Genomic DNA, 26,942 nt, shown 5'->3' with positions numbered 1-26,942 from the left:
GGGGTGCATTGCATAAGGGGATGCCATGCTTGGTGTCACGGGAGGAAGTGAAACGAGAGAGGAAAGCAAATCTAACCATGTTTTGCTTTGGTATCGTGTGATCCCTATCCTGCTGGTGCTCTCCTCGCCTGCAAATCTCTCTGCTCTAAACACCCTCTGTTTGGGGATGTTCTCAGCCATGGCCGAGTCCCTGCCTGTGTGCCCTATCCTTTGGGGAACCCCACCGTCCCTGTGTTATTCCCCCAGTCTCCCAGGGCTGGGCGCATCTCTGCAGGGAATCACAGCGTCATCTGGAGGGGAGAGGATGTGAAAGAGGAAGCGTCTGAACTCGCTGGCCCTGGCGTCAGTGAGTGCATCCATGGAGCTGTGGTCAAGAGCTGAGTGGGCTGGGCGAGTTATATGGGGAGCAGCTGTCCTGATGTCAGCTCTGCCCCCCCTGCCCACTGCTAGGATTAGAAAACTCCCAGTTTTGGGGTAGATGCATCTGTGCCTGGAGCTCTTGCAGGGCTCAAAGCATGAGAACAAATCTGTTAATGTGACACTTGGGCTGCAGGTCAGCATCTGGTGGGAACTGTTCCTGTGTCTTCAGTCCCAGCCAAGATCTTCAGCTTCAGTTCCTCTCTTGGGAGGACACAGGGGCTGGTCAAGCAGTAATTGTGGTTGCACTGTTCAACCAGCTCCTCTGCTTTTTCTTGCTGGCCAAAATCATCCCAAAGTCATGCAAAAAAAAAGAAATAATGGTCTGCAATTCCAAAGCATCAAAGTCTCTTTTAACCACCTTCCCTGTCCCATATGTCCAGGTCAGGAGCAGGAGGACAGGTTTCGTGAAGTGAATCTCTCTACCCAGAGGCTGCGTGTGCTCCCGCCTGCAGTCCTGAGCAATTCCATGCTGGAGAGCCTTGACCTCGACAGGAACAAGCTCAGGAGCATCACCGGCATTTCTAAGCTTTGCAACCTCAAGAAGCTGATACTGTCCAAGAATGAGTTTGTGGACTTTCCCAATGAAATCCAGAGCCTGGTCTGTTTGGAGAGGCTTGAGCTGAATCAGAACCAAATCCGGATCATCCCAGAGGGGGTTTTCTCCCATCTCCCCAGGCTTAAGCACTTGCGGCTGAACAACAATCGTCTCTGTGCCCTCCCCAGGGACCTGGCAGCTTGTCAAGGCAGCCTTCAGTACCTCAACGTCTCCAACAACCTGTTCCGGACCTTCCCGCAGCCTGTCCTGCAGCTGGCACGCTTACAGGAGTTCCATGTGCAGAATAATGCCCTTCGCCAGCTCCCCAAGGAGCTCTTCCAGGGACCATCCCTGAAAGTGTTTAAGGCCAGTGGGAATCCCCTCCGGAAGCCACCCAGTGAAGTGTGTGCTGGTGGCATTCAGCAGATCCGGAATTACTTCAACCAGCTTCAGCATGGTTTGGGGCAGGAGGACAAGAGGGTCAAGACCATGTTCCTGGGGGCCTCACTGGCGGGGAAGTCCACAATCTGCAGAAGCCTGAAGCAAGGGCAATCCAAACTGGTTCCCGAGGAAGAACGAACAGTTGGCATAGAGATCAGTGAGTTCCAGATCGAGGACTTCACGTTTCTCTTCTGGGACTTTGCCGGCCAGCTGGAATACTACGTGACTCACCACGTGTTCATCACCCCACAGGCACTCGTCATCCTTGTCATCAATCTTCACATGTAAGTGCTTAGCTGGTTTGGATTCCAGGTAGACCTGGAAGGTCCAGGAAGACCCCCCTTGGAGGGGGAGTTTGCCTGTTCTTAAATGTGGATCACAGAGGTGGTCACAACTTTAAGTGGCTTAAAGAATTGTCCATATTCAAATTGGCCAGCTGATAGGTTCTATCAGTTCCCAGAGGAAGCTGTAAGCACCCCTTGGCAAGGACGTCCCTTCCGGGACTATGCTTGCTAACCTATGACACCAGGGAAACTAAAAAGGAGCTGGGGAAACTTTGCACTGCACAAATTCACACCGTTTCCATTGGGCCTCGAGGCCTGGTCTTTGCACCACTGGCATAGCTGGCTCTCCCCCTCCCCCTTTTTGCAGATCAATCTTTTAATCCACCAGGTCTGTCATCACCTTGCCAAAGGCCTCTGTTTGGAGGGGTTGAATAAGCACCAACTGCTTATGTGACAACTGAACCCCCTCTGAACGGACTTGCTCTCTGCAAAAAGCAAATTCCTACAATCCCATCTGTATCCTGTGGTGTTCCCTGAACATGGAGGGAGCATCAGGCTTGGGTTTTGTGCTACAGAGGGATGCTCTCATTCACAGCAGGGATTGACTCTGCTATACCCCATAGCTTAAGGATGGGGAACTGAAGGATGAGCTTGGATACAGTCCATGTCAGCTTCTGAGATCTGAGCTCTTCTCCAGTGAGCTCCTGGGACAGCACGGAGTGTGTGGTCAGGCCTGCACTGGTAGAAGTTGGCTGGAGATCCAGAGGGTAAGATGTGAATTTGGGATTTTCTTTTCCTCCCTCCCCAGGTACCAAACTAATGACAAAACTTTCAAGGAGCTTGTTGGTTTCTGGATCAACAACCTGTCCATGCGAGTGCCAAACTCGGTGGTGCTTCCTGTGGGAACCCATGTGGACTGCTGCCAGGAGCAGGAGGTAGCAGAGAAGACACATGACATCATGGCCAGGATCACAGCCATGCTGGCAGAGAGAAAAAGCAACCTTGCTCACTTCATCAACAACCTGGAGGGCAGTGAGGAGCCCAAGTTTTACGTGGACCAGTGGGAGAGGCTGAAAGAGATGGAGAGCTGCACGTTAACTGTAGGGCTGAGATTTTCCTGGGTTCTGGCTGGCTGAGGTCACCCTGTTGTCTCTGGCAGCCCAGGGTGCTACTGGCTAAGGTGATCTGGTGCAAGTGCATCAGGCCACTACTGCAGCCCCTCCCCAGACTGGGGTGGACATGGTAACCCCTGGCTGTGACCTGCAGGGTCCTTGTCCCTGGTAGGTGATGGGCATCTCCTCTTGTGGCTTGTAAGTGCAAGTGCCTGAGGAGGAGTGCAAGGGGCCATTCACCATCACCAGGTGATTTTCAGGAACTGCTGCAGAACAGAGGTGTGAAGCAAGTGCCCTCTGAAGCTGAGCCAGTGGTGTGTTCCACCCTGAGTGACCTCATGGGCATTAGGTCCTCACAAGCTAAAAGACTTCTCTGGGTGTAGTTTCGTCAGGTATGTGCTTCCTCTTTTCCAGATCTTAAATTTAGTTGCTGTCAACTGCACGGATCACTGTGACATCAAAAAGCTCGAGGCCACTATTTTGGAGCACGTGAAGAATGAGGAGCTCTTCCCCGAGGTCTTCCGAGTGCTGCCGCCCATCTACAGGCAGGTGGAAGCTGCCATTGTGGATATTGCACGGAGCAAGGAGGTGGCAGACCATGGTGAGTGGTCTGCAACCCTGCCACGCTTTTCTGAGGGGAGCTTCTGTCCCGTGCCTGGGACAGGCTCTCTCCAGTGCTGTCCTGAGTTTGGGATGGGCTGTCCAGTGCTTGCTGCACCTTCTGGCCCTGTTTGTGTGGCAGTGGGGTTGCTGCTGAAGACCTTGCAGCATTAATACTGAGCACGCCTGAACGGGCCATGCTGTCTGGTTCCTTGCTTTCCAGTGATGTTTTGCTTTCTCCTCTTCTCCCTGCATAAGCAATTAAAAAACCTTGCAGGGCTCCACAGCTTTAATGCTTCCATGTGGTTTTCAAATCTACATCCTGCTAACTTTATTTAATGGCCCCTACCTTTCCCTAGACCCTTTTCCATGTCTCCTGTGACTTACCGGGATTAGCAGACAGCTCCAGCCTCTTGCTTATGTACCCAAAGCAGGTACGAACACCACCAGTTCCCAGTGACATCTCTGGCCCCCCTGGCCACTGCAGGATTAGAGAACAAGGAGCAGATGCTTTTCTTCTGTGGAGATAAGCCAGACTTTGTTGCCTGTCTCTCTGCATTGCTGAATGTCAGTCTGAGGTTTAACTGGCAATCTGAGGTTTTCTGGCTGGAAACAAACCTGCTTCCTCAAACAATAATAATAAAAAAGCCCCAGTGTTAGCCTCATTTTTCAGAAAGTTCTGGCAGGCTGTTGCCACTACTGAGCCAAGGCAAGGCTGTGGGGGCTGCAGGGTGGCAGTGGGACAGCTGAGGAGAGGCAGAGCATTTTTGGTCACAGTCACAGAGCATCACTCTGATCCCAGTTACTTCCCCAGGGATGGCACAGGTTATGTGGGTTGCTGCTGGTGTTTGTTGGCTCTCTGAAGCATCTACCTTGGAATGCTGTGTCTGAGAGATGCATTCTGAGCTCCTGTATCTCCCTCTAGGCATGATGGACCTCCAGTACCTACTCAGCAAACTCTGGCAGCACAAGCACCTGGCCAGCCTGGGCAGAGAGCTCCTCCAGGACATCTTGCGGTACCTCCACCACATTGGGCTCGTCGTGTGGTATGAGGAAATCAAGCACTTGGAAAGCACCGTCTTTCTCCAGCCTACCTTTTTAATAACGATGTTCAAGGTGAGCCTGGGGATCAGGACCATCTCCTCCGTAGAGTCCAAGCTGGGCTCCTCTCACTGCCACCTCACCTCTCCTTCCCTTCCCATGCAGCTCCTGGTGCGGTACCGCCTCGTCCAGCAGCTCGAGAGCATCTCTGTGGAGACACTGATCGGGGAACACGCCACCATCAGAGACAGAGCCAACTGGGTGTGGACCTTCAAGTCAAAGGCAATGCTGTGCCACCAGGCTGTGCGTGCCTTGGTGAAGCACCAGCTCTGTTCAGAAGGGATGTGGGATGTCTTTGAGGAAATCATGGGACACAGGCCTCACAGAGGGAGAGGGAAGCTCTTCAGCCTCCTGGAGCACTTTGAGCTCTGCCTGGAGGTGAAGCACACCGAAGTGCTCAACCCGCAGGCCAGGGAGTTTGTGCCTGGAAAGCCATGGGAGACAACACGGAGCCAAGGCGAGTCCTGGTACTTGTTCCCAACCTATCTGAACCAGACAGAGGAAGTGTCTGAGGTGTGGGGAGGAGATCACCCTGAGGACCTCCACATCCGTGCCTACTTCTCACCCGAAATCCCTGAGGGCTTCTTCCAGAGGTAAGCACTGGTTTCCGGCCATCAGTGAGGTTGTGGGATTGAGTTTGCTCGGTGCAGTATCAGGATGACTCTCAGCAAGCCCTTGGCCTGAGCCTGGGAGTCAAGATACCAGGATGGCTTCTCAGCTGTGCCACACACATGTTCGCTGCCTGGACGTGAGCAATGGCCACGCTCCTTCTAGTCCACCTTTCATCGGGGTGGGGGGAATGTGTTTGGCTAATCTGTGCCCATCCAGGCAGGCAGAGGTCTCACAGTCCCACCCAAGAATGTTCTAGTTTCTATGGGTGTTGGAACTATACCAGTTTTTGGAACTTCTGGTTTTCTGGACTGGTCTCGAGTTTTGTCTGACAGTGGTATGGTTAAACCCCAACCAGCAACCAGGCACCACAGAGCCACTCAGTCACCATCCCTGGCTGGACTGGGGAGAGAATCAGAAAAGTGAGAAAACTCATGGGTTGAGATTAAGACAGTTTAATAGTTGAAATAAATTATAATAAAAACAGTAATAGTGATAATAATATTGTAATGCAAAGGAAATCAGCAAAGAGAGAAATTAAAGAGAGAAGAACAAGTGGTGCAAGTAAAAAACAATTGTTCAGCACTAACCAACTCATGCCCAGCCTGTTCCCAAGCAGTGGTCCCCCAGTCAGCTTTCCCCAAGGTTTATATGCTGAGAGTGATGCTACCAGCTGTGGGATAACCCTTTGGTCATTTGGGGTCAGCTGTTCTGGCTATGTCCCCTCCCAGCTTCTTGTGCACCCCCAGCCTCCTCGCTGGCAGGGCAGCCTGAGAACCTGAAGAGTCCTTGACTTGGTGTAAGCCCAGCTCAGCAGCAACTAAAACGTCAGTGTGTTATCCACATCATTCTCATCCTAAATCCAAAGCACAGCACTGTACCAGCTACTAGGAAGAAAATTAACCCCATCCCAGATAAAACCAGGACAAGATGACCAACTCTGGAAGGATCTCTTGGCTTAAGAGGCTGCTCCTGCTGCTTGAGCTTTCAGTAGGGGAAGGTCCTCATTTGGTGTCTGCCTCTGTTCTTACTGAAGCTCAGCTCATATTTTCAAGTCCACCTGGTGCCACACTTTCTTCCATAAGCTAGGAGGAAAGTGGTGAAAGCCATGGGCAATCTCCTCGCAGGTTCCTGGTGAAAGCTTGCTCCTTCTATTCCACACACTGGGTGGCGAAGGTGACCTGCCTGCTTGTATGCAATGGCAAACCTCTGCTGATCAAAGAGAATAACCAGAGGGCCTACAGCTACCTGGAGCTCCGCTGCAGAAAGCCATCAGAAAGGACAGGTAAGATCCCTGATCCATATTTCATGACTCCCAACTCCATGTCTCTCCTGAGCTCCACCCCTGCCACCTCCAGCCCTCTGGGAAGTGTCCCAAGAAGCCTCTGCCACATATCCTAGTCTGGCCTGGCTCCACCAGCAGTCCACTTACAGATTTCCTCTTTCTCCATGCAATTCTGTTCAGGACTCCTTTAGAGGTATCACATAAAAATGGGAAGTCAAGTTTTCATTCTTGTCATGGAGCAGATGGGTCATCCTTGCCCAGAAGGCCCCAGCAGAGTACAGTCTAAGGCTGGGTCTTCAAGAGATAAGTAAAAGGGCCACCCAAGTTGGGGAGCTCTTCCAACATACCGTTAAATTCCTTATGGCGGCTTGGTTAACTGGAGAAATGGAGCTGGTCCAACAGTCGAGGCCGTGGGCTGGAAGTGATGTGTGGGTCACCACAGCATCTCCTGGGCTGCTGTGGCTGGGGGCTGTAAGCAAGCACGACATTCTCCTTTTGCTGGAAGGGTTCCAGTTTGCCTGGGACTTCCTCGTGGCAGTTGTGCTCGTCATCCAGAAGCTCGCTGAGGAGTGGCCGGGGCTGCACGTGTGTGTGAAGACTCCCTGCCGAACGTCCGGCTGTCCTGCAGAGTTCCTCTGGCCAGACATGGATGGCACAGGTGCCATGTACGTACACGCTGTGCCCCTCCAAGCGAGGGCAGGACCTGGGTGGTCACTACTGCAATGCTGGTGGGGCTGGTCAGCTTCTAAAAGCCACGTGAAATTAGTAATGAAATTCACTGGCACTACAGTGTCATTCTCCCATAGCAGCTCTCTCCATAGCAGCTTGTGTCCCACGTGGTGTTAGCACTTTCTGGTGTGGGAAATTAGAGCATGGAGAGAAAGGTGAAGCAGATGAGACTCTGGGACTCAGGCACATGATGTTCACTCTGGACACATGCCCACATGTCCCTGTTTCATGAAGAGCTGAAGGTGCTCAGGCACCCAGGAGGGCAGTGGTTGTCCCACCAATTGCAGCTGGTCAGGGTGGGAAGAGCAAGCCTCTTCCACTGCCTTGGCATCGTCTTCCTTGGGGAGTGCTGAGGGCAGCTCCTGCTCCTTCTCTCCCGGGCTTTTTCCTCCACAGGACAAAGGAAGACGTTAAAACCTGTGGGACGTGTGGGCACCGTTTTGGTGCAGAGCTGCTCCTGCCCAAAGGTGAGCCCAGTGTCCTGAGTTAGTGCCACAACAGCGCTCAGGGGAAAGAGGGCTGAGGGTTTGCTGGAACTGGTGTGCTAAGGGTGTCCCATTCCCACAGTACCCAGGCAGCTGGAGGAGCCCCTGGCACAGCCCTCTGCTCACTATTACGTGACAAGCTACGGGACCACCACTTTTGGTCCTAGCAGCATCCAGGTCACTAGGCAGGTAAGAACACTGCCACCTCCCCTTGCCCAGGGACCAGATGGTCAGGCTCCTGAATCAAGGGGATGCAGTTGCTTGCAGCCTGGGGAGGGCACACCCCATCTTCAGGCAGCCCTCTGGTTTCCACACCTCCTCCCTGAGATACCACCCCTTCTGCACCTCTGAGCTGAGGTCAGGGTGCTTCGTGTTGTAGTTACTGCCTTATTTTTCCAGAACATCTCCAGTGAGTGACTCCAGGCCAGTGCTCACGGAAGTACTTTTGTTTAGCAAAAGCCAGGCTGTCCTCAACACATTCTGCTTGCAAGTCATGTTTGTAGCCTTAATGCATGGAAATAAATTCATTGATAAATGCATCCCTTCAGGTGTGGGAAGTCACCTCATCTACTCAAATTTAAAGGGAAGAAGGCACTGATAAGCTCTCTGATACCAACCCACCCCTGCCAGCAGGGACTTTGCTGAGACAAGGCTGGGCATGGACCCTGGTGGTTCTGGGGGTAGAAGGGGGTAGCGAAGATTTCAGACTGATAGCAGAGGCAGGTGTCCAGGCAACAGCAGCAAGAGAGAGCTACGCTTCTATACATACATATTTTAACTTGGAAAAATTAAGAAAATAAATCTGTAAATTACCACACTCCACAAAAACACACTAGCAGCTGATGGAGGGGAAAAGCAATGTGTGACTCCAGGACTGGTCAGTGAAGCTGTCCTTGGGCTGGGGGGTGCTGGTTTGCAGAGGCTGGGATGCCCAGTGGTCCTGCTGCCTGTGCCAGGGCCATGGGGAGCGGGGCACGAGGGGTCAGCCCAGTTGCATGTTGTACTGCTCGATGAGCTCCATGAGGTCAAAGGAGTTGGAGAGCTGCAGGCTGAGGGTGTGGCTGTCGAGGGAGGAGGCTCCCTCCTGCAGCACCTGCTCGTAGTAGTACTCGCAGAACTTGGGCACCAGCTGCAGCGGCAAAACATTGGGGTTAGGGGCAAGTTAGGGGCAGCTGCCCGATGTGGCTGCAACACCCTGCATAGCCCTGTTCTCCTGGAGTGCGGGGAGATGTCTGGGGCACCCTTTGTCTCCCCCAAACCCTGAGGATCCCTGTCCCTGGGCAGCTGCCTTCCACACCATCCCGCCCAGACCCCAAGTGTCCTCTGGCCCAGGCAGCTGCTCACCCTTGCCCCATGTTTCCCCTGGTCCCCAAGGGTCCCCTTCCTGGTCACACAGCCGCCCATGTCTCCAAGGGTCCCCTCCCCTGTCACTCAGTTCCCCCATCTCTCTCAGCCCCCCAGGTCCCCTCTCCTTGGGTATCCAGATCTCCCATCTGCCCCATATCCTGAGGGCTCCCAAACCCCACACTGAGGGTCTCCCTTCTTGTGCACCCAAGCACTCACCTCCCCTGGCCCCTGTGGCTGTCGCTACCCAGTCCCTGAGGAAACTCCATCACCTCTTCATCACCAGGGAGTCCCCATCCCTGGGCACCCAGAATCCCATCTGCCTCAGTCCCCAGGGGTCCCTCTTCAGGCACCCAGACCCTCCATTTCCCACCCCCCTTGACCTCGAGGATCCCCCTCCTCAGGTACCCAGAGTCCCAGCTCCCCTGGGACTCCATGAGTCTCTCCCCTTCCCTGGGCAGCAGTGGGATAGTGGTGGGTTTTGGCTACTGCACCTTGACCAGGATGAGCTTGGACTCCTTAGGCCTGGCCTTGGAGAAGGCCTGCCCAAAGCAGAGGTAGATGGTGAAGTCAGGGGATCGCTGCCTTTGGCCATTGCGGAAGTCCCTCAGCTCTGTGAGGCAAAACAGGGCTCAGTTTTGGGGTGAGCCTGGTGGAACAGAGGGACTGGGAGGGTTTGGATGCTTGTAACATCCTGGGGTGGCTCCCATGAGCCCCAGAACCAGGCTGGGCAGGAACTAACATATGGAGAACAATGTGCCACCCCTACCCACCTGTGCAAAACTCATGGAAGTCAAAGATGGGTGTTTCCTGGTCCCGGCAGAGCAGGTTGGGTGGGGGCTCCTCGACCCCCTCGAGCTGCTGGGACAAGGCCCAGAACACCTTGCACTTCTCCCGGCGGGTGGCAAAGACCTTGTAGGCGCGTTGCTCCAGCTGCAGCCCCGCGACGCCCAGCAGCTCCTCGGTGAGGCGCCGCTGCTTGCTGTCAGCCACGCTGGCGGGGCTGGGGAAGCGCACCACGTGCCAGGGGCACGGGGCCTCCAGCAGACTGGCGGGCTGGTATGTCAGCAGGCAGTGGCTGCCCCCAACCACCTCCCGGTGGAACTCCTTCCCCCGGTAGTAGATGGTGACATCCAGGATGGAGACGATGCCATCTGCACCAGGAAGTGATCAGCAGCTGCATCCTCCAAACTGAAACGTTCTCCCTCTCCAAAGCACCCCCCAAGCATATTTAGTGTTAACAATTGTAATAATTATTTATAGCTATTAATAACCCTCACCTGTGTTATCCAGCAGCAGCCGTGGCTGTGGCACAGGGCTGGCAGCAGGGACAAAGAACGTTGCCTCCGCTGGGTACTGCGTGGGGACCGTGCCCTCTGTCAGGTGGCACGGCAGTGGCATGGCCCCTGCAGCGGGAGATGAACAGCATCGGCATCACCATCACCATTCGGGATGCAGCAGAGTGGGGGCTGCTTTGGCGTGGGGTCCCCATGGCAGCACCCCAGCCTCTTCCCACTCCCTTATGGCATTCCCACAGCCAGGGCCGGATCCTGCTGCACAGCACCCACCTGTCTCCTCTGGTGGCATGAGGCCCGGTGGGTGGTAGGTGTCCAAGGTGGGCTGCTCCACCGGGGGAACCCATTGTGGAAATGTCGTGGGAGGGAAGCAGTTGTTTTGGCTGGGGTCTGCATAAAGCTGGAGCAGGGTGTCCTGGTGAGGCTGGAGCATGACATCCTGGTGGGGACTGTCCCCTGCAGGGAAACCACCTGTGGGAAGGTGCTGGGGTCACCCACCCAGGCAGCCACCCACTCTGCACCCTGTGAGCAGGGCTGGTCTCACCTGTGGGCACCCAGGACTGGGCCAGTGAGCCAAGGTCACGGGGTGAGATGTCACACTGCTGCAGCAGCTCCTCCAGAATCGAGAGCTGTGGGTCAGTAGGTCCTAAGGGGGAGCACAGTGGGTGGGATATCTCACAGCCACAAAATCAGCCCCAGCTGAGCCTAGCAGGGTGTCCTCCCCCCAAAAAAAGGAGTGTGAGACTAGTGCTTACCTGGGACAGCTATTGCTGAGGCCATGTCTTGGGAATCATGCTCCAGCTGGAAAGGGAAGCAGATTGGGATCTTAATGCTGTGGTTGCCAGGCACCCAACCTCCCCCAGCCCATATTTTGGCCAGGTGCTGGGTTGCAGCTTGGGAGCACCCTAAGGACATGAAGTTGAAATGCCTGCAAGTGGCAGCAGGGACACCCCTGGCCTGCTGTGCCCACTCAGCTACCTGGAGCTGCTGTTGTGCTGGCTGTTGGTCCACCACAGGCTTAGGAATGCTGGAATCTCCCTCCTTGCTGTGCTGGAGGGTGGCTGAAAGGAGAGCACCAGGAGTGGGAGGTCCTGAGATCTCTCACCCCACCCAACACAACCCCTCCTTGAGGCGAGGCTCACCTGAGATAATGGAGAAGACCTTGTGTGGGTCATCACCACGCTTGGAATGGTCATCTTCCAGCTTGAACATTTGGGTGCTGCTCAGGGCACAGCGGAAGTTGGTCTTCCACTTGGCCGGGTCCTCGGAGCCTTCCTCATACCGCCCACTGACCTGCGCCCAGGCCTGGGGGTGCAGGGGGTGAGCATGGGGTCCCTGGCTCCATGAGCGTGAAGGCTTCCAGGGATGACTGATCTTCCCCCACCTTCCCAGCTCCCATATCCCACCCACGCTGAAGACCTCAACTTGCTGCTGGTCACCATCCTATCCTACCCCTCTTGAGGACCCTGAGGGTGCCGCTGGTCACTCGAACCCTCCTACCTGGAAAACCTTGAGTGCACTACGGATTAACCCCATCCCCCACACCTTGAAGATCCAGAAGCTGCTGCTGGTGACTCCCACCCTGCCCATCTTGAGGATCTCCAAGTCGCTGCTGGTGATAGTCATCCCACCCACCTTGAAGACCTCCACGTCACTGCTGGTGATGTCCTTCCTGGCGTTGTGTTTCCAGGGGACGCGAAAGGTGGTATGGCCAGGGTCGATCCAGCACAGCCCCCGGTAGCTCCCGCTGCTGATGGCGTTCAGCAGCCACTGCCCGAACCGCAGCTTCTGGGCTTCCCTGCGGGCGCGGGACTGTCACCGGGAGGACCGGGGCCACCCGGGGACGGCGACCTGGGGAGGGCCGGGGGTGCTGGGCGCCACTTACCCCTCCTTCTCCGGCGCTGCCATGGTGCCGGGTCCGCAGAGCTGCCGCGCCGTGCCGTGCCGTGCGGTGACCTCCGCGCGGGAACGGCCGCCTCCTGCCCGATCCTTTATCCGCCCCTTTCGTTTTCCTGGAAATCACGTGTCCCTTCCGAAAGTGAAACTGCCGCGGCGGGGCGGTGCCGCCGCTCCCGGGAGCGCCCGCGGGATGCTCCGGCTCCGGGAACGCCGCTGCGGAGCCCCGCGCAAGCCCCTCCCCAGATTAGCAATAATTAAATAAACCGGACCTCAAGCTGAGCGTGGGACACCCGGAGCGCAGGGGATCAGCCGCACGCGCTCCCGCCGGGGCTTCCCGGGACTGGAAACCCCCGGACCACGTGCAGATGTTTCTTTCAATCCTTCTTCTCCCGGCTGCCTTGGCTTGCACGCTAAGGCCGTGCTGCCAAAACTTACAAACCAATAAAGGCCGAAGTGCGGCGGGCAGCTCTCGGCACCGAAGCAGAGGCGAACCAGCCCATGCCCACCACAGGAGGAGGATCACGGGCAGCAACAGCGCCCGCCCGGCTCAGTCAAGACAACCCAAACACCCTGAGAGGTTTTTCGAGTTCCTTACCCAAGGACCAGGAAGGGGTGGAGGGGTCAGTGGGGCTGAGGCACGGGACTACAGCTCTTCCCCAATGTGCCGCTTGTTTTTGAGGAAATTTCTTCTTTCCAGGAAGTCCCTACTGCCTACTAGGCACTTTACATGGAGAGTTTTTGAGAACATTGCCTTTTTTTTACCAGGAAGTTTCCCACTTCCTAAAAAATCCCCTGGTGCTTTCCAGAAAATTTCCCAGTCACTTTGAGGCTATGTCCTCCTTGTTTCCTGGGAAATGGCTTTGTTGCTCTCTAGAGTCCTCCATTCCTGTCTATGATTTTTACCTCTGCTTAGAGGATCTCAATTGCTTTCCTAGGAAATTTCCCCATGACTGTTACTCCCTGGTGAGAGGAAAGCTCACGTCTTCACAAACAATTGGATGGGTGAAGATGTGGGTGTTCACATCTTTGAAATGCGTCCTCATGTCTCTCCTAACTCTGGGCCACAGGTTTGTTGCAGAGCCCACACAGCTTGGCTCCTGAAACAGACACGGGTCTGCACAAGCCTGAACCTCGGAGCTTCGGGGTACAGCAGACAGCCCAAGAGAGAAAACCCCGCAGGCGTGTGCCCCGGTGGACTCTCTCCCTTTATTCGAATAAAGTGGCAGGACTCCTCTGTCTCCTTTTTGGACACAAACCTCTGGCATTTGTGGATTTTCCTGACACTGGGAAGCAAGACATTATTTCCCAAGAAGTATCATTAATCCTCTCCAGGCAATTCCCCTTTTGCTATCCACCAATTCCTCCTTTGCATTCTGGGAAATTTCCCCTCTAGGAAATATCACTGTTACTTTCTTCAAAAATGTCACTTCTGCTTTTCAGGAATTTCCCAGGTATTTGAGGAAATTTCCTCCTTGCTTTCTTGGAATTTCCCTCCTTTTATTTCTAGGCTACCTCCCCCTATAGCCTTGTATGAAATTTCCCCATTACTTTCTACAAATTCACAGAATATTTCCCCCTTTGCTTTCAAGGACTTACCCCTAGTCATCGCATGGAAATTCCTACATTGTCTTACAGGAAATTTCCCCTTTGTGATCCAGGATATTTAGCTTTCCAGGATGGTTTCCCTTTGTTCCAGGAATTCCCCTATTGGTTGCCAGGATTTTTCCTTCTGTTGAGCAGGAATTTCCCCCCAGGGTTTTAGGAACTTCCATCCTTCTGTCCCAGGGAATTCCACAAACCAAAACTGACCCAAGCACCTGAACCCAGGACAGGGGCATTCGGCAGATCCAGCAAAATGAATTTAAGGGCGATGAACACTGTGAAACCCAAAGAGGAGCCAGGAGAGCCGGGTCAGGGTGGGAGCAAGGGACAAGGCTGACATGGACAAGGTACGACTGGAAAGGGCCCAGGGTGGGTGGAGGACCCTCTGCCAGAGGAACAGGTGGGAAGAACAAGGAGTGGTGCTGGCTGATGGCTCCTGCCCCAGGGACAAGCGGCACCCTCGGGGAGGGGAGCAGAGGCGTGTTTATTTACTTTCATTCCTCAATGCTGCAATCAATGCAGAGAGGTTTCAGTTAATAGATGATTAATTAATCTGATGGGAATGCTCCCATTTTAAACTTTTTTTTTTTCTTTTTGCAAGCAGGACCCTGCGCAGCCACAGCCACTATCCCCTGCCACCTTCCCAGGTCCTGCTGATCCAGGGACATGTCCTGGAAGCTAAAAATCAGCCTAATTTAGGTCACCAGCTCCTGCACGGTGGAAGAAGAGATTTCAGGAGGAAGAGTCAGTTTTACAAAGAAGTTTTTAAAAGCATCCCAAAGGACAAGGAGAGCTTTCCCTGAACCTTAGACATTCACTGCACAAAATTTTCCTTCAAACTTAACCCCACCATACAAACCTGCACTCCACACGCATCCCTGCAGCCACAAGTCACCCAGGTTCAGGGGACAGTCCTTGCAGGCAGAATGGCAAGCTGAAACCCCACAACTTTTATCAGCAGTGTCCCTTTTGGGGACCCTCCCTGTAAATCAAAAAGCAGCAAGGAATGGGGCACCTTAAAGGAAAAAAAATAAATCTTTCTCTTTTAATCCACCCAAGGGAAATCCAGAGCAAGAGCAGCATCACAGCACTACACACAGCACAGACATCTATCATCGCCTTTGCACAGATTCCTTCCCAGTTACACGGAGAAGTCATTAAAAGAAAAAAAAAAATTATTCACATATGCAAAGTGACAAGTAACAAATCAGCCACAGAACAACTTTTTCAAAGAGAAAAAGGATGCATCAAGGAAGAAGGCCCTCAACATACAGGTTTCATGAAAACCTAACCCCAAGAATGGTCAAACAGGTGGTTTTCTTTTAAACATTAAAACCAAGGATTTTTAAAAATTAATTTAAATACACATTCGAAACACAAACACCAAGCAGGCGCCTGGAGAACAAAGCAATAAAAAGGAATGAAAAGTGACTTCAACCAGTTTAATTTCAACACCAAAGTTGGGTGGATCGCACCAAATGGAATAAATAACGGAGAAGATCACACTGGGTTGGTAGATCTCACACTTAAGACCATTTAAACTAGAATTAATTACACAGCCCAAGAGAGTACTGAACGAGGAATTCCTCTGACAAGTGATATTAGCTGGGGCAGTGTCCCTTTCATAGAGCAGGTTGTAGGTGTGGATTTGCCCCCTGCCACCCACCACCACTCCCCACCCCAGGAGCAAACAGGATGGTGGTGTGATGCAGAGGACTCGCCCCCACAAGTGATGGACACACAAACAGCTCCTTGCTCAAGGAATGGGAACCCTCTGCCTCTTCCACACCCGCTGGCTCCAGTCACACCCAAGGCAAACATCAGAACACAACCAGATCTTGTGCTCTCACCTGGCAGGGTGAGCCCACAGGCACAGCATTTCTGCTACGGCTCCCCAAGGTTGATCAGCTGATCTAGACCTGCAGCCACAGCTTTATCACACTGGGGATGGGCAGGTTGAAGGAATGTAAGTGGTTTCTTGTTGTTTGGTTTTCCCTCCCCACAACCCTGCATTAAAAAAAAAAAAACAAACAAAACCCAAACAAAAACCAGAACTAAAATAAAACTAAATAAAACCCCCACAAAACGAAACAAACAAAACAAAAACAAAAAGCAAAACCAAAAAGACCCCCCCAAAAAACCCAAACAAATAAAACAACAACAAAATAATCCCCAAAAAACACCCCAAAACAAAAGTAACTTGATCCCAAGTTCCTCTCCCTTCCCTGCCTGTAGCCAAGCAGGGAAGCACCTTTGGACATTCATGTGATCCCACAGACATGTTCCCTACAGAGCAGACATCTTATTTCTGCACCTCACCCGGATGTGCCTGTGACACCTAGTTAGGAGGGACATCCCTTTGCTTTAAAACAAAAATAATTACAAAATCAATAGGAACAATCAGAATTCATTTAAGTCCAACTCGTTTTTAAAAAGGGAGAAGGGAGGACTGAAGGTTTTCAGGCCAAGGAACTTGCCAGATCCAGCATCCCCCCCACCCCTGCCTCCAGCAGCAATGAGATAAGACCCCTTTGTGCAGCATTCACTCTTGACCCGAGGTCAGCAGAGCCAAGGAGGTGCTGAGGGGACACAGCTGCCCCTCCAGCTCCTCCTCAGACAGCTGGCAGCTTCAGGAAGAAAGGGAAACTGAGGTGGATGAGGGTTGAAGTTATTTCTTTCCCATCTCTCCTTCTCCCCAAGACTGAGAGGAGACTTCTGGGTCTGCAAACCCAGTCTGTGCTCACCAGTGTCCTTAAGAATGCATATTTAAAACCAAAAAATTGGAAATTAAGAAGAGAGAGAGAGAGAGAGAGAGAGAGAGGTGCATAATTAAGTATTGTCCGTGGAAGGAGCGGGAGGGGGCAGGCTCCAGAGGGAGCAGAGAAGGGACTCTCTCCCTCCCCATGTTGCCCATCTGGACACCAGGTCCCTTCGCATCCCTGCGCGAACCCTTTGTGCTGTTGCTCTGACATCGATCGACACGGATGGTGAACACGGGGATGAATCCAGCGCTGCAGAGGGCGGGAGGGCACACGCAGCCACTCCAGGGCTAGGCCCGGTGCTTGGGGAGCATGTCCAGCAGGAATTCCGCAATGCCGATGAAGTAGACAACTTGTGCAATGCCAAAGAGAGGAGCAATGACCAGGGCTCGGCAGTAGGCCCCTTTGAAGAAGGCCGTGGGCCCTTCCCTCTGCCAGATCTTCCTGGGGAGAAATGACACAGACAGGTAACTGTCCATCCCGCCCCTCCACGGTGCCAGGAGAGCCTTTGGCCATGCCCTGGCTTTCTACCTCCCTCCAGGGACTAATCCCAGGCAAGTGCTGTTGCCTGACACAGCCTCCGCAGCAAATCATCCATCACTGCCCAAGTGCTCTGCAAATGGCCATGCAGAAAATTGCCCCATCCCTACATCTGGCTACATACAGGAGTGTCTGCCTGTGTCTGGAAGCACAGCTAAGAAACCCCATGCTTGCATTGAGAGGTCACCCTGCTCAAATCTCCCCCCTCAGCATGGGACAGAGCCAGATGGCAACAGATTCTGGATACCACAGAAATACAAAAGCAGAAAAAGTCCCTTCATGTTTGGAAGCAACCAGACCATAGTTCAGTAAAGGATCAGAGAGAGGATAGTGCAGCTGGAGACAGCTCACTCTGGCAGCACTCCTGCAGACACTGTGCAGAGCAGTCCCAGGAGGGATATGAGACTCAATACTGTAGGATTTCCCAACAGTAGGGCCTTGGGAGAGACTACCACAGCATTGCCTCCCTTTGCAGAAATGAAATCTCAGTGTTATGACTACTGGGGTTTGGACAGAAGTATTTAAATACAAATGGTATGTTTTTCTTGCTCAGTATGGGAAGAAGTTCTCTTTTACAAAACTATATATATATACATCTGCTCATATATCTGTATCTATCTCCAGATAGACAGATAGACTGATAAAAGCACAGGTTCAGAGGGACCACGAAGCAAAGCTGCTGGTTGGGTCTAGAAGCTGCACTTCCTGCCTGGCAGCAGGCAGCAGCAGATGCCAAACACCGATGTGGTGCCTCTGTCATGAGGAGTCTTACTTGGTGCAGTCCAGGATCCCCGAGTAGGTGTCCTCATTCACTCCTCTCTGCAAGGACTGCAGCCGCGTTTTGATCACTGGGGAGGAAAGAGAGGGGAGACACTGGTGAGCACTGGGAGCGTAGCAGGCAAGAACCACCCTCAGAGCAATGGCTTTGAAACAGTCAGAATGAGATTACCAAGAATACTGACCATTTTCATACATTTATCAGGGAAAATGAACCCATTCCTTTCTAAATGGATAAAAGAAACACAAAGCCACCCAAAATCCAACCCCTCCCCTGTTACAGTGGGGATTCTGTAACACGATGTATCAAACAAAGAGTCCTGTGGAAAACAAATATATATATGGACCAATTCTTGGTAGATGTTTCAGAGATGTTTATTTCTCCAGCCGCAGGGCCGGGGCTCTGCCGAGGAACTGCTCAATCACCGGACCCGAGGGTCCTTGCCCGCACAGGGGAACACAAAACAACCAGTGGGGAATGAGGCTGAGCAGGGGCAGGGAAACCCCGTGTCTGTGCCCTCAGGGCCCCTCTGCCAGGGCTACATGGCAGGGGGGGAGGGACCCCGACATTTCACCCATTTTATTTTAAAACAACTGGATCAACATAACAAGAACAGTTTTAAAACAAAACAAGCCACCCTCCTGAGGCTTTAATGTCCAAACAGATTCTGTGGAACATCTTAAGGCTGACAGAAGGGAGACAGGACTCTCCGGGCATGCTCTGTGGGGAAACTGAGGCAGGAGAGGGTTTAATTTCTTCCCTCCCCCTTTTCATCCCTCCCTCAGCATCGGAGAGGAGTTGTAGGGAAAGGGAATTGTATAGGGAAGCCATGGGGTGAAAAACGGATTAGGAATAAACTGGGGATGGGGTAAACTTAGGAAGGGGTTCATATTGGGTATAGGGTAAAAGGGGAAAGTAGGCTGTGGGTAGGGAAGCTGCTGGGATGGATATTGTTTATAATTTTGTGCATAACAGCTGCCTTTGACTGGAATACCTCCAGGCCCAGTAACATTTGCTGCTTGTAAACCCTTCTTTCCTTGTACTATAACAAATCGTACAACTTCCCCATCTCCTACACTTTGCAGGTAATTTTTAGGGTTATTCCTTTTAATGGCAGTTCTATGGATGAACAAATCTTCCCTTATATCATCTTGTTATAAATCCATAGTTGTTTTTTACATTGTACCATTTCACAGTTCCTGTGACTTTTGTGGCTACAACTCCTCCTATCACGTGCTTGCGTGTTCATCATGGCTGCCGGTCCCGCGTGGCCGCCGCCTCGCCGGCTCCGACGTCTCGGCCGGGCCCCCGCGTTGCGGCTGCTCCGCGCTCTCCGAGCGGCGCTGCTCCGGCGTGTCTGGGCTCTGCGCGGCCCCGCGTTGCCATCGCCGCTGGCTCCGTGCCCTGTGAGCGGTTCTGCTCCGCAAGCTCCACGCTGCTTTGAGTGCGGCCCCGTTCCGGCTCGGTGCTGCGCGGCTTCTCGTGTCACTGTGGGAACCGCCGCTTCTCCCTCCGCAGGGCTCTCCGAGCTGTGTGCTCAGAGCGGGCTGCCACGCCGATGCCCGGTTCCTGGCTGCTCATGGGGGCCGCCTCTCTGCTGCACGTGGCCCACGGCACCCACGGCGCCTGCGGCGTCGCTCCCTCACTCGCGGTCGCGCAGCCAGGGACCCCGAGACAGGGATGGGGTCTGTGATACGGTGTGGGCTCCCAAGGGGGCCGGGCATATCCAGCGCAGGCACCTCCACTGGCATGGCTGCCACACGGTCTCGGCCACAGGATTACGGCCATCCTCTGCTCTAGGGGTAATGGGACCATACAAATGCTCCTGAAGAGCTTCACCGATTACAACTGATCCACGGAGAGCTTCTGTCGCTAGTCCATGTTTTGTTTGATCCCTTATCTTATCCCAGATCTCGTACCAAAACCACTTGAGACTAGTTCCAGGAGGATCAATATCAAAAAGTAAGTCTCGAAAAATATAGAAGAAATTCCTGAAAAGCTAGTTTAAAAAATGTTCTAGATCTCCCGGAACAAATACTTTCTTGCTTTGTTTTTCAAGGATTTCTTTAACTTCTAGATACATTTCTTTCTGTGGTTCAGAGAGCCACATTTCCCATGATTCTTCCATAGTCCATAGAGAATATCCAAACCAAGGTGCGAAGAGAGAGATCTAGAGTGCTTTTTACTCACAAATTTTCTGTCCTTAGGGATCGGTGTCTTGCCCGCAATTCTCCACCATTGTTACAGTGGGGATTCTGTAACACGATGTATCAAACAAGGAGTCCGGTGGAAAAGAAATGTATATGGGCAGATTCTTGGTAGATGTTTCAGAGGTGTTTATTTCTCCAGCCCCATGGCTGGGGCTCTGCTGAGGAACTCTCTCAATCACGGGACCCGAGGGTCCTTGCCCTTGCAGGGGAACACAAAACAACCAATGGGGAACGAGGCTGACCAGGGCCAGGGAAACCCCGTGTCTCCTCCCCAGGGCCCCTCTCCCAGGGCTACATGGCAGGGGGAGGGACCCCGACACTCCCCTCCCTCACTGTGATCAAGGTTTCAAAAGCTGACTTAAACTTTAAACCTTCCAAATTCAGGTATCTCTCTGCAAAGTGGGAATTGATTTTCATATGCTCACCTCCTTCTGGAAGAGGTATCTAAAATACACAATTCTGCTCCTACATTTCTTCACGCCTTGGAGCATGTGCAGTGCTGGGGAGAAAGCAGTTACTTTCTGGTGTTTTTCACAGGAGAGAAACCCGAGGTGGTATTTAAGGCAGATTTAAGAGCAGGAGAAAAGGCCACAAATCTGAGGCTTCCCCTGTTGGTCCCTGACCATATGCTTGTAAGTGGTCTGCATATTATCACTCCACATGGAAATGCACCTTTCCAGGGGTGTGTCTGCAGCCATTCCTGCCAAGAATGACTGAAATGAATGACACCCTCTTCCCAATGTGCCAAGCGAGTACTGCAAACCTTTGTGTAAGCTGTGGCCAAAGTCGTAGCTCAGCTGAACTCACACCATCAGAGCTGGAGGCAGCAGAGCTGTCCCCTCCTGCACCTCCCTTGTGCTCATGCTGAAAAAGGCTGGCACAGTCACCCTCCTCCTCACCTGGCCCAGCGTGGGCCTCTGACTCCTGTCCCTTGGCAGCAGGCCACCACCAGAGGCTCCTTAGGACTCACCATCACAAGGATTGACAGCCACTGCAGCCGTACTGCCAGCCACACATCCAGAGAGGAAGGACACGTAGAACGGAGCCTTGACATTGGGGTCTTTCTGGCCCAGCTTGTTCAGGTTTGCAAACAGTGGGAAGTAAACAATGGAGAATGGGACATCCCTGCAGTGGGGCAGGAGGAAAGAGAAAAAAGAAGAACAAGGATGAGCAAAGTCAGTGTGGGACACCAACAAACTGAGCAAAGGAAGGGCTGCAAGCATCACAAATTGGCAGCACAGCCATGAGTGCAATGCAGATATCCTGGCTCTGTGATTGCAATGCAGACAGGAGCTGAAACTCAGCAGGGCAAAAGTGACTGCACAAAGGACAACAGGCCCATGGGAGGCATGCAGCCCTGCAGGATCAATGGGCTCCCCTTTTTTTCAACACTCAAACCACAGACATCAGCACATTCAGAGGTGAATTTTTGACCACTCTTGTTAATTACGAGACATTCCGTCCTGCCCGCCATCCCATGGGGCACTGCTTTAGCTCTACCTTTCTTAAAACTAGAGGAAAGTCAGTCTGTGAAAGCCCAGACAAAGAGTGTCAGAGCAGGCACCAGTCCTTGCATCCAACATGCTCCGTGGGCCAGATCTCATTGCACACTCTGGGGCCTCAGGCTGACAGTTTCACTTTGCTAGCTCTCAAGGACTTCTGCACAGTGTGAAAATATAGACCATGGGGCAGACAAAAACCTTCCACAGAAAGCAGCAGAACTAAATCTTCCAGGAACAAAAAGGCAGGCTCCCTCACTTCTCTGACCTTTCCTTCTTTAATGTACAAAAGCTGTGCATGGAAACTGAACTAAACCAACCCCACACCCACTGAAGCCAACACCTCCTTTGCAGGCTCATCGCTGGGATGGGTGGTGCCTTAGGTCCAAGACTGGGAACACCAAGCCCACACCATCGTACCTTAGCAGCGTGGCTCCCAGGCCCTTGTAGAGTCCGGCGATGCCTTTGCTCCGCAGCAGCTCCCTGGTTATCTGGGTGGCTGTGGTGCGCGTCTCCACCGCCGGCTCGGCCGCCGCCGCCGCGGGGGAGGAGGAGAGCTGGGCCTGCGCCGCCATCAGCTTCTTCTGTGCCGCTGGGGAGCAGAGCGCCAGCACCGGTCTGCAGGGTGCCCAGCAGCAGCCTCCTGCTGCCCGGCGCCGCGGGACAAGGGACAGGCAGATCTCCAGGGGCAACACAACATGCAGACAAAGGGCAGGCAGGTGCCCTGCAAGCTCTTCCCCCACTCTGCCCATCTCCCTCAGCCTGTCCCGGTCTTGGACAGTGCTGCCACACCACAATGCTGTTGGCTGCGCTCTCCCACCAGCTGGTTTGCCCAAGCAGGAGCATCCTGTCATGCACCATCTCTGCAGTGCAGAGAACAGGAGCTGCTGTGAGCAGGCAGGGGACAGTCCCTGCTTCCAGGTGTGTCCCTGAGCTGCCAGTACAACAAACTAAAGATGTGCATAAATGAGACAGCTTCCAAAGTTCCGTTCTTTGCCTCGCTCCCCTGAAAGCAATCATTAACCTGGGGAGTTTCTCAGCCACATTTATAAACACATCCTGGTTTCTCCCACTTTTCCAACTGATGCACTTCGGCCCTTTGGCCAGAAGATGGAGAGCACTTCAATCTGTAGGTAATCCCCAGCACACCACAGCTCTCCTGCCACACAGAGAACAGGCTGTTCACAGCATCAAAAACCTCTCCTGAACCCTCAAACCATGGCTTAAATCCTTCCAACATTTTAAAATAATACGCACAAAGAGGATAAGGTCTGCAGTAAAACCAGTGAAGAGAGAAAAGAAAAAGTAAATCTGTGATTATTCAGGAATGCCACATCAAATGAGAGATTACAGGACAAATTAGGCCATTTTCCAGGAAGGGCCAAAACATGGTATCTAACAGTGTCATGCAGTGCTCCTGAGAAGTGAGGCTATAGTTCAGACTGACCTCTGGAAGAGACTAAGGAAAGAGCAAGCAGCTCTTTCCCGAGTCTCCATGCCAGACTCTGGTCTCCATTCTCACCAGAAACACTCCACAGTGTTTCAGCCAAAAGGCTCACACTCCCTCCTGCCTCTTGCCTGCCAGCTCACGCCCACAGTCCCAAGAGCCTGATCCCAAACCTCATTCAAATCCAGAGCACTGGGAGAATTTTATTTGCTGTTTCAACCAAGACAACTGCTGTTTTTGTCAGGGAGAAAAAAAGAGTACAAGGGGAGACAAGTCATTTGGAAAGAACACGTCCCCTTGGGAAGCTGTTAGGGAGGTGCTGCAGGGGGGTAAAAGAGGGAGAAAATAGACATCAGAAAACATGGAGATGGAGGAAGCAGCACAGGAAAGGCACTGGAGGATGCTAATCCCTTCCAGGGTGCACAAGATCTACCAAGTTTGAATCACTCACAAGCTGACCACCCAGTCATCTCTCCCGTCTCCCTCCATCCACCAGCAGCATTTGCTGTTTTGCTTGCCAAGCCTATTGCTTTGAGAAAAAAACCCACCACCTTTTGTAACTGCAAGGGCCTCTGCAAAGCCAGCTGAGCAAAGTGTGGGGGGAAGTAAGCTGGGAAGAGGAGGAGAAACTTCTGCTACATCTGTGGTATCTCTGACGTGGGAGAGCAAGGAAAGAAAAGAGTTTTCTCCACTCATCCTCTCAGCCCCGCCTTGAAAGCCCAGTCCCAGCTCTTTCCCCCTCCCTGCTCAGAGCACAGGGAAGAAAAGTCCACGTACCAATGCGTCCTGCATCTTGCAGCTGGATTTTGAGCATCTCCATGGGAGTGGTGACAATCACCTGGCAGGTACCCGCGCCACAGCCTGCCAGCATCTCCCTCAGCAGCGTCAGCTTCTTCCTGCCCGAAGAAAAGAGAGAAAGAGTCCATCAGAGCCGGTGGCCTGCAATAACACTTGGGCAGCTGGGTACAAGGCTTGGGGCACATCTCTGACCCTGGGGGTTACAGGAAAGGCAGCCAAGGGGGCAGCAGAACCTGCTAGACCTGACAGTTCAGCACAGCCCAGACGTGGCATTTCTGCCAGCACCACTTGACCTGGAACACAGACTCCTTTTATCCCCAGAAACAGAACATTCAGAAAAAGCCACAAGCCCCATCAGAACAGCCCCAGAAAGGAGCACACAGCCTCCTCCACACACAGCCAGAGCACTGCAGCTCTCTTCCAGCCTGATGGTGCCCCTGGTCAGGGCACAGCTTTCAGAAAGGGTATCACTTCAGAGGGCAGCAGAGGACCTGAGCATTAAGGGGGATAAGCAGCTTTTGTCCTGCCAGCCTAGTCCTTTAAAAATTGTCAACAAACTGAGACCACAGGACAAGAAGCAAGGAGGGAAAATATTCCGCTTGCTGCTTTGGAGTTCTGTGAGAAAAGCAAAGTAAATAAACAGCAAATATGAATCAGGGAGGTAGTTCCTCTGTGGTTACGAGCTGCTTCATCTTACCAGGTTTTCCAAACCTGAACAAATAGCCTTTGCACTAAACTGGTCCTCCCTGAGAGACAAGGGATGGGATGGACCTCCAGCAATGCAGCCTTGTGCATTCTCTGCACTACAGAGCAGCAGACATGTAGCAGCAGACTACTTATCAGCAACATGTTCTCACCTAGCAAAACCCAGCATTTCATTGTTCCCTCCATCCTAAAGCTATGAAAGAGCCCAGCTAAGACTAAAAAGAGGAACTCAGGATGCAAAACTTCATAAAGGTTCTATTTTCAGAAAGTTACGTGTTTTTGCCCTGTAAAATATGTGTAAAAATCCTCACGCCTTGGCACCAGAAAACAGTGACTTGATTAAAAAGTACATCTGACCTGCTCCTTTCTAAAGGGGTTAAAAAAAGAAGCATGCATAAATCATACAGCCAGAGAGAAACAGCCTCCTCTTTTTTCTGTTTTAAATGCAAGTACTATTTTTACCTCCCCCAGCCCTGCTCTGCAGCAATACCTCATCTTAACCTGCTCAAGGCACGTCCCCACGCTGTGGCAGAAGCAGTCCCACAGCAATACACCCCATGCCCTTGCAAAGCCCAGGCACACCCCCCTGCCAGCGGTTTCACAAGCACACACACACAGCATAGCTGTGGGGCAGTGGGCCAGCAAAGCAGTTTCAATGCCAACCCTACAGGAAAGGGAGGGCAGATGCACCGTAATCCTGCTGGACCACCACGTCAGCTGGGCCGATTTCTCCACCTCTCATCTTCTCCAGGGAGGATATGAGAGCAGGGGATTAGAGGCACAGATCCACCACAGAGATTACCAGAGACTAAATATAGAGCCCTCCTATGAGGCTGAAAGGAGGAATATTTCAGTCTCCCCGTTCCAAATTTCCCCACAGATGCGGAGCTGCAAAGAACAATCCCTCCCACGGAGTTACCCACACAGGCGCTGAAGTGTGCACAGCAAACTTTCCTGGAGGTATGGGGGAACTAGGGTATGCAAATCCAGAGGTTCCCACTGCCACTGCCACTTGGACGTGGCCAACTCGTGCCTTTTGGGTGGCCTGAAGCACAGCACCAGTCTCTGAGTGGCTCAATACAGTCAGCAGCAAGGCTGCACAATCCCCAGCCTGGCTGTGGGAGGAAGCAAACCACCCAAAGGAGCTGGCTGCCAGAATCCCTCTTTGGCACAGCAGAGCACCTCGCACTTTAGCAAGAGCCCTGGAGCATCCCTGGAGTACGTATCTTCTGGCTTTCATCCAAGGCAACTGCTTTGATACCCAGTTCAAAAGATCAGGAAGATTTGGCCTACATATTCATCTTGGACCATTATCCCAGCCAACTAAAGTCAGCCTTGACTTCACTGAACTCCATGGAGCTATGCCAGTATGACCCAGGGAAGGATTTATGCACATGGGTGTATTTTAGAGATCTCAACCAGGTACATCAAAAACATCTAGAACAAGGGCTTTCAGCTTTTGGTTTGCACATCCTGGGAACTAGGAAGAGTCCAAGAAAAAAGTAGCTTAAGATAAGCCAATCTTTTGACAGGAGGTTTTAAAGTTGCTATACAGGGTTCAAACTGCCTTTGCAAAACCTCAGCAGTCTGCACATAAAAGGAGTTTGAAAACTGTTCATCTCTAGACAACAAAGGGGTTTAAATATCTAAGGCAACACCACTGGCCTTATCCTCAGTGGTTTCAAAACTGGCATATTTCAACTAACTTCAAAAGCTGCAACACCAGCAAAGATCTGGTCCTACAAATGCAGAAACCATCTTTTATCACAGCAAGAGAGTGTTAAATATAACATATACAGAATAGCCACAAATCCTACACTGGCAGAAATCAGTTGTTCCACATTTTTTAACTGACATACTATTAATTTGTGACAAATCAAAAATGTCAAAAGGGAAGAGGAGGAGATTCATGCTTGATTTAAATTAGAGTTTCAAACTAGAGCTGAAAAATAAAGTCAAAAAGCAGGAACTAGAGGTTTATGGAAGGCTTTTTGGGAGCAATGAGTTCAAAGCTAGGATCTCTGACAACACTGGTATATTGACGCCACATGGGAGCAGTGTAGGATTTTTTCAAGTTTCTGAAAAATCTTGGCCATGTGGGAATTTACTGTGCTTGGGCAGGGACCAAAACCAGCCATTCTGGAATCAGGATGACAACATTTCCAGACAGGAAATCTCTGACCTGAGGAAACATCCATAAAAACCCATCCATTTCTATTTCCTATCCAAGAAGCTACTGTCCCCAGCTTGGACATCACCTTCCTCACTCATAAAATAACCTCTGCCTCTGTCAGCCCAAGAGGTTGTAAAAAGCTCCCCAGGAGTTTCAAAGCAGACAGAGTCAGTTCCTTTCAAACAGTTTAAATAGTGGGTCTTTGATATGGATTAGAAGACCAACACACAGGAGTTGTCTTTCAAAGGAAGGGCACCCTGTCCGCCACAGGCACAGGGGGATGTGCACACAA

General features: G+C 52.3%; 3 protein-coding genes across 11 annotated transcripts in view; 1 reads left to right on the top strand and 2 right to left on the bottom strand.

Annotated features, from left to right (window-relative positions):
- Nucleotides 1-718: 718 nt before the first annotated feature.
- LOC309574492 (malignant fibrous histiocytoma-amplified sequence 1 homolog) lies at nt 719-7,981 on the top strand (the record flags this gene model as incomplete). Its single annotated transcript, XM_082284201.1, is given in 11 exon segments — nt 719-736; nt 739-756; nt 758-1,680; nt 2,489-2,780; nt 3,207-3,393; nt 4,318-4,508; nt 4,599-5,086; nt 6,230-6,387; nt 6,893-7,052; nt 7,513-7,583; nt 7,684-7,981. Coding segments are annotated over 11 exon segments (2,775 nt in total). The 3' UTR covers nt 7,953-7,981.
- Nucleotides 7,982-8,570: 589 nt separating this feature from the next.
- Nucleotides 8,571-15,240, bottom strand: IRF7 (interferon regulatory factor 7). The gene is made up of 12 exons (XM_082284202.1): nt 14,601-15,240; nt 12,126-12,252; nt 11,876-12,038; nt 11,383-11,545; nt 11,219-11,301; nt 10,996-11,041; nt 10,785-10,886; nt 10,514-10,711; nt 10,226-10,351; nt 9,719-10,099; nt 9,440-9,558; nt 8,571-8,730 (listed from the first exon to the last, which is right to left on the bottom strand). Exons 2-12 carry the CDS (start codon nt 12,146-12,148, stop codon nt 8,584-8,586), a joined length of 1,551 nt encoding a protein of 516 aa, XP_082140328.1. The 5' UTR covers nt 12,149-12,252; nt 14,601-15,240; the 3' UTR covers nt 8,571-8,583.
- A 203-nt stretch (nt 15,241-15,443) lies between these two features.
- Nucleotides 15,444-26,942, bottom strand: part of SLC25A22 (solute carrier family 25 member 22) — a 54,166-nt gene continuing 42,667 nt past the window's right edge. For all 9 annotated transcript variants that reach the window (XM_082284210.1, XM_082284205.1, XM_082284203.1 and 6 more), the window contains 5 exons: nt 23,752-23,870; nt 21,948-22,119; nt 20,999-21,153; nt 17,813-17,888; nt 15,444-16,944 (listed from right to left, as the gene is read on the bottom strand). In XM_082284210.1, coding sequence (XP_082140336.1) covers nt 16,791-16,944; nt 17,813-17,888; nt 20,999-21,153; nt 21,948-22,119; nt 23,752-23,870 — 676 coding nt within the window. In that variant the 3' untranslated portion in view covers nt 15,444-16,790. The remainder of the gene's footprint in view (nt 16,945-17,812; nt 17,889-20,998; nt 21,154-21,947; nt 22,120-23,751; nt 23,871-26,942) is intronic.

The sequence above is a fragment of the Coloeus monedula genome (assembly GCF_965178545.1).
Source record: "Coloeus monedula genome assembly, chromosome: 6".
Lineage (NCBI taxonomy): Eukaryota > Metazoa > Chordata > Aves > Passeriformes > Corvidae > Coloeus > Coloeus monedula.
This window is presented reverse-complemented; position numbering and strand designations above follow the sequence as displayed.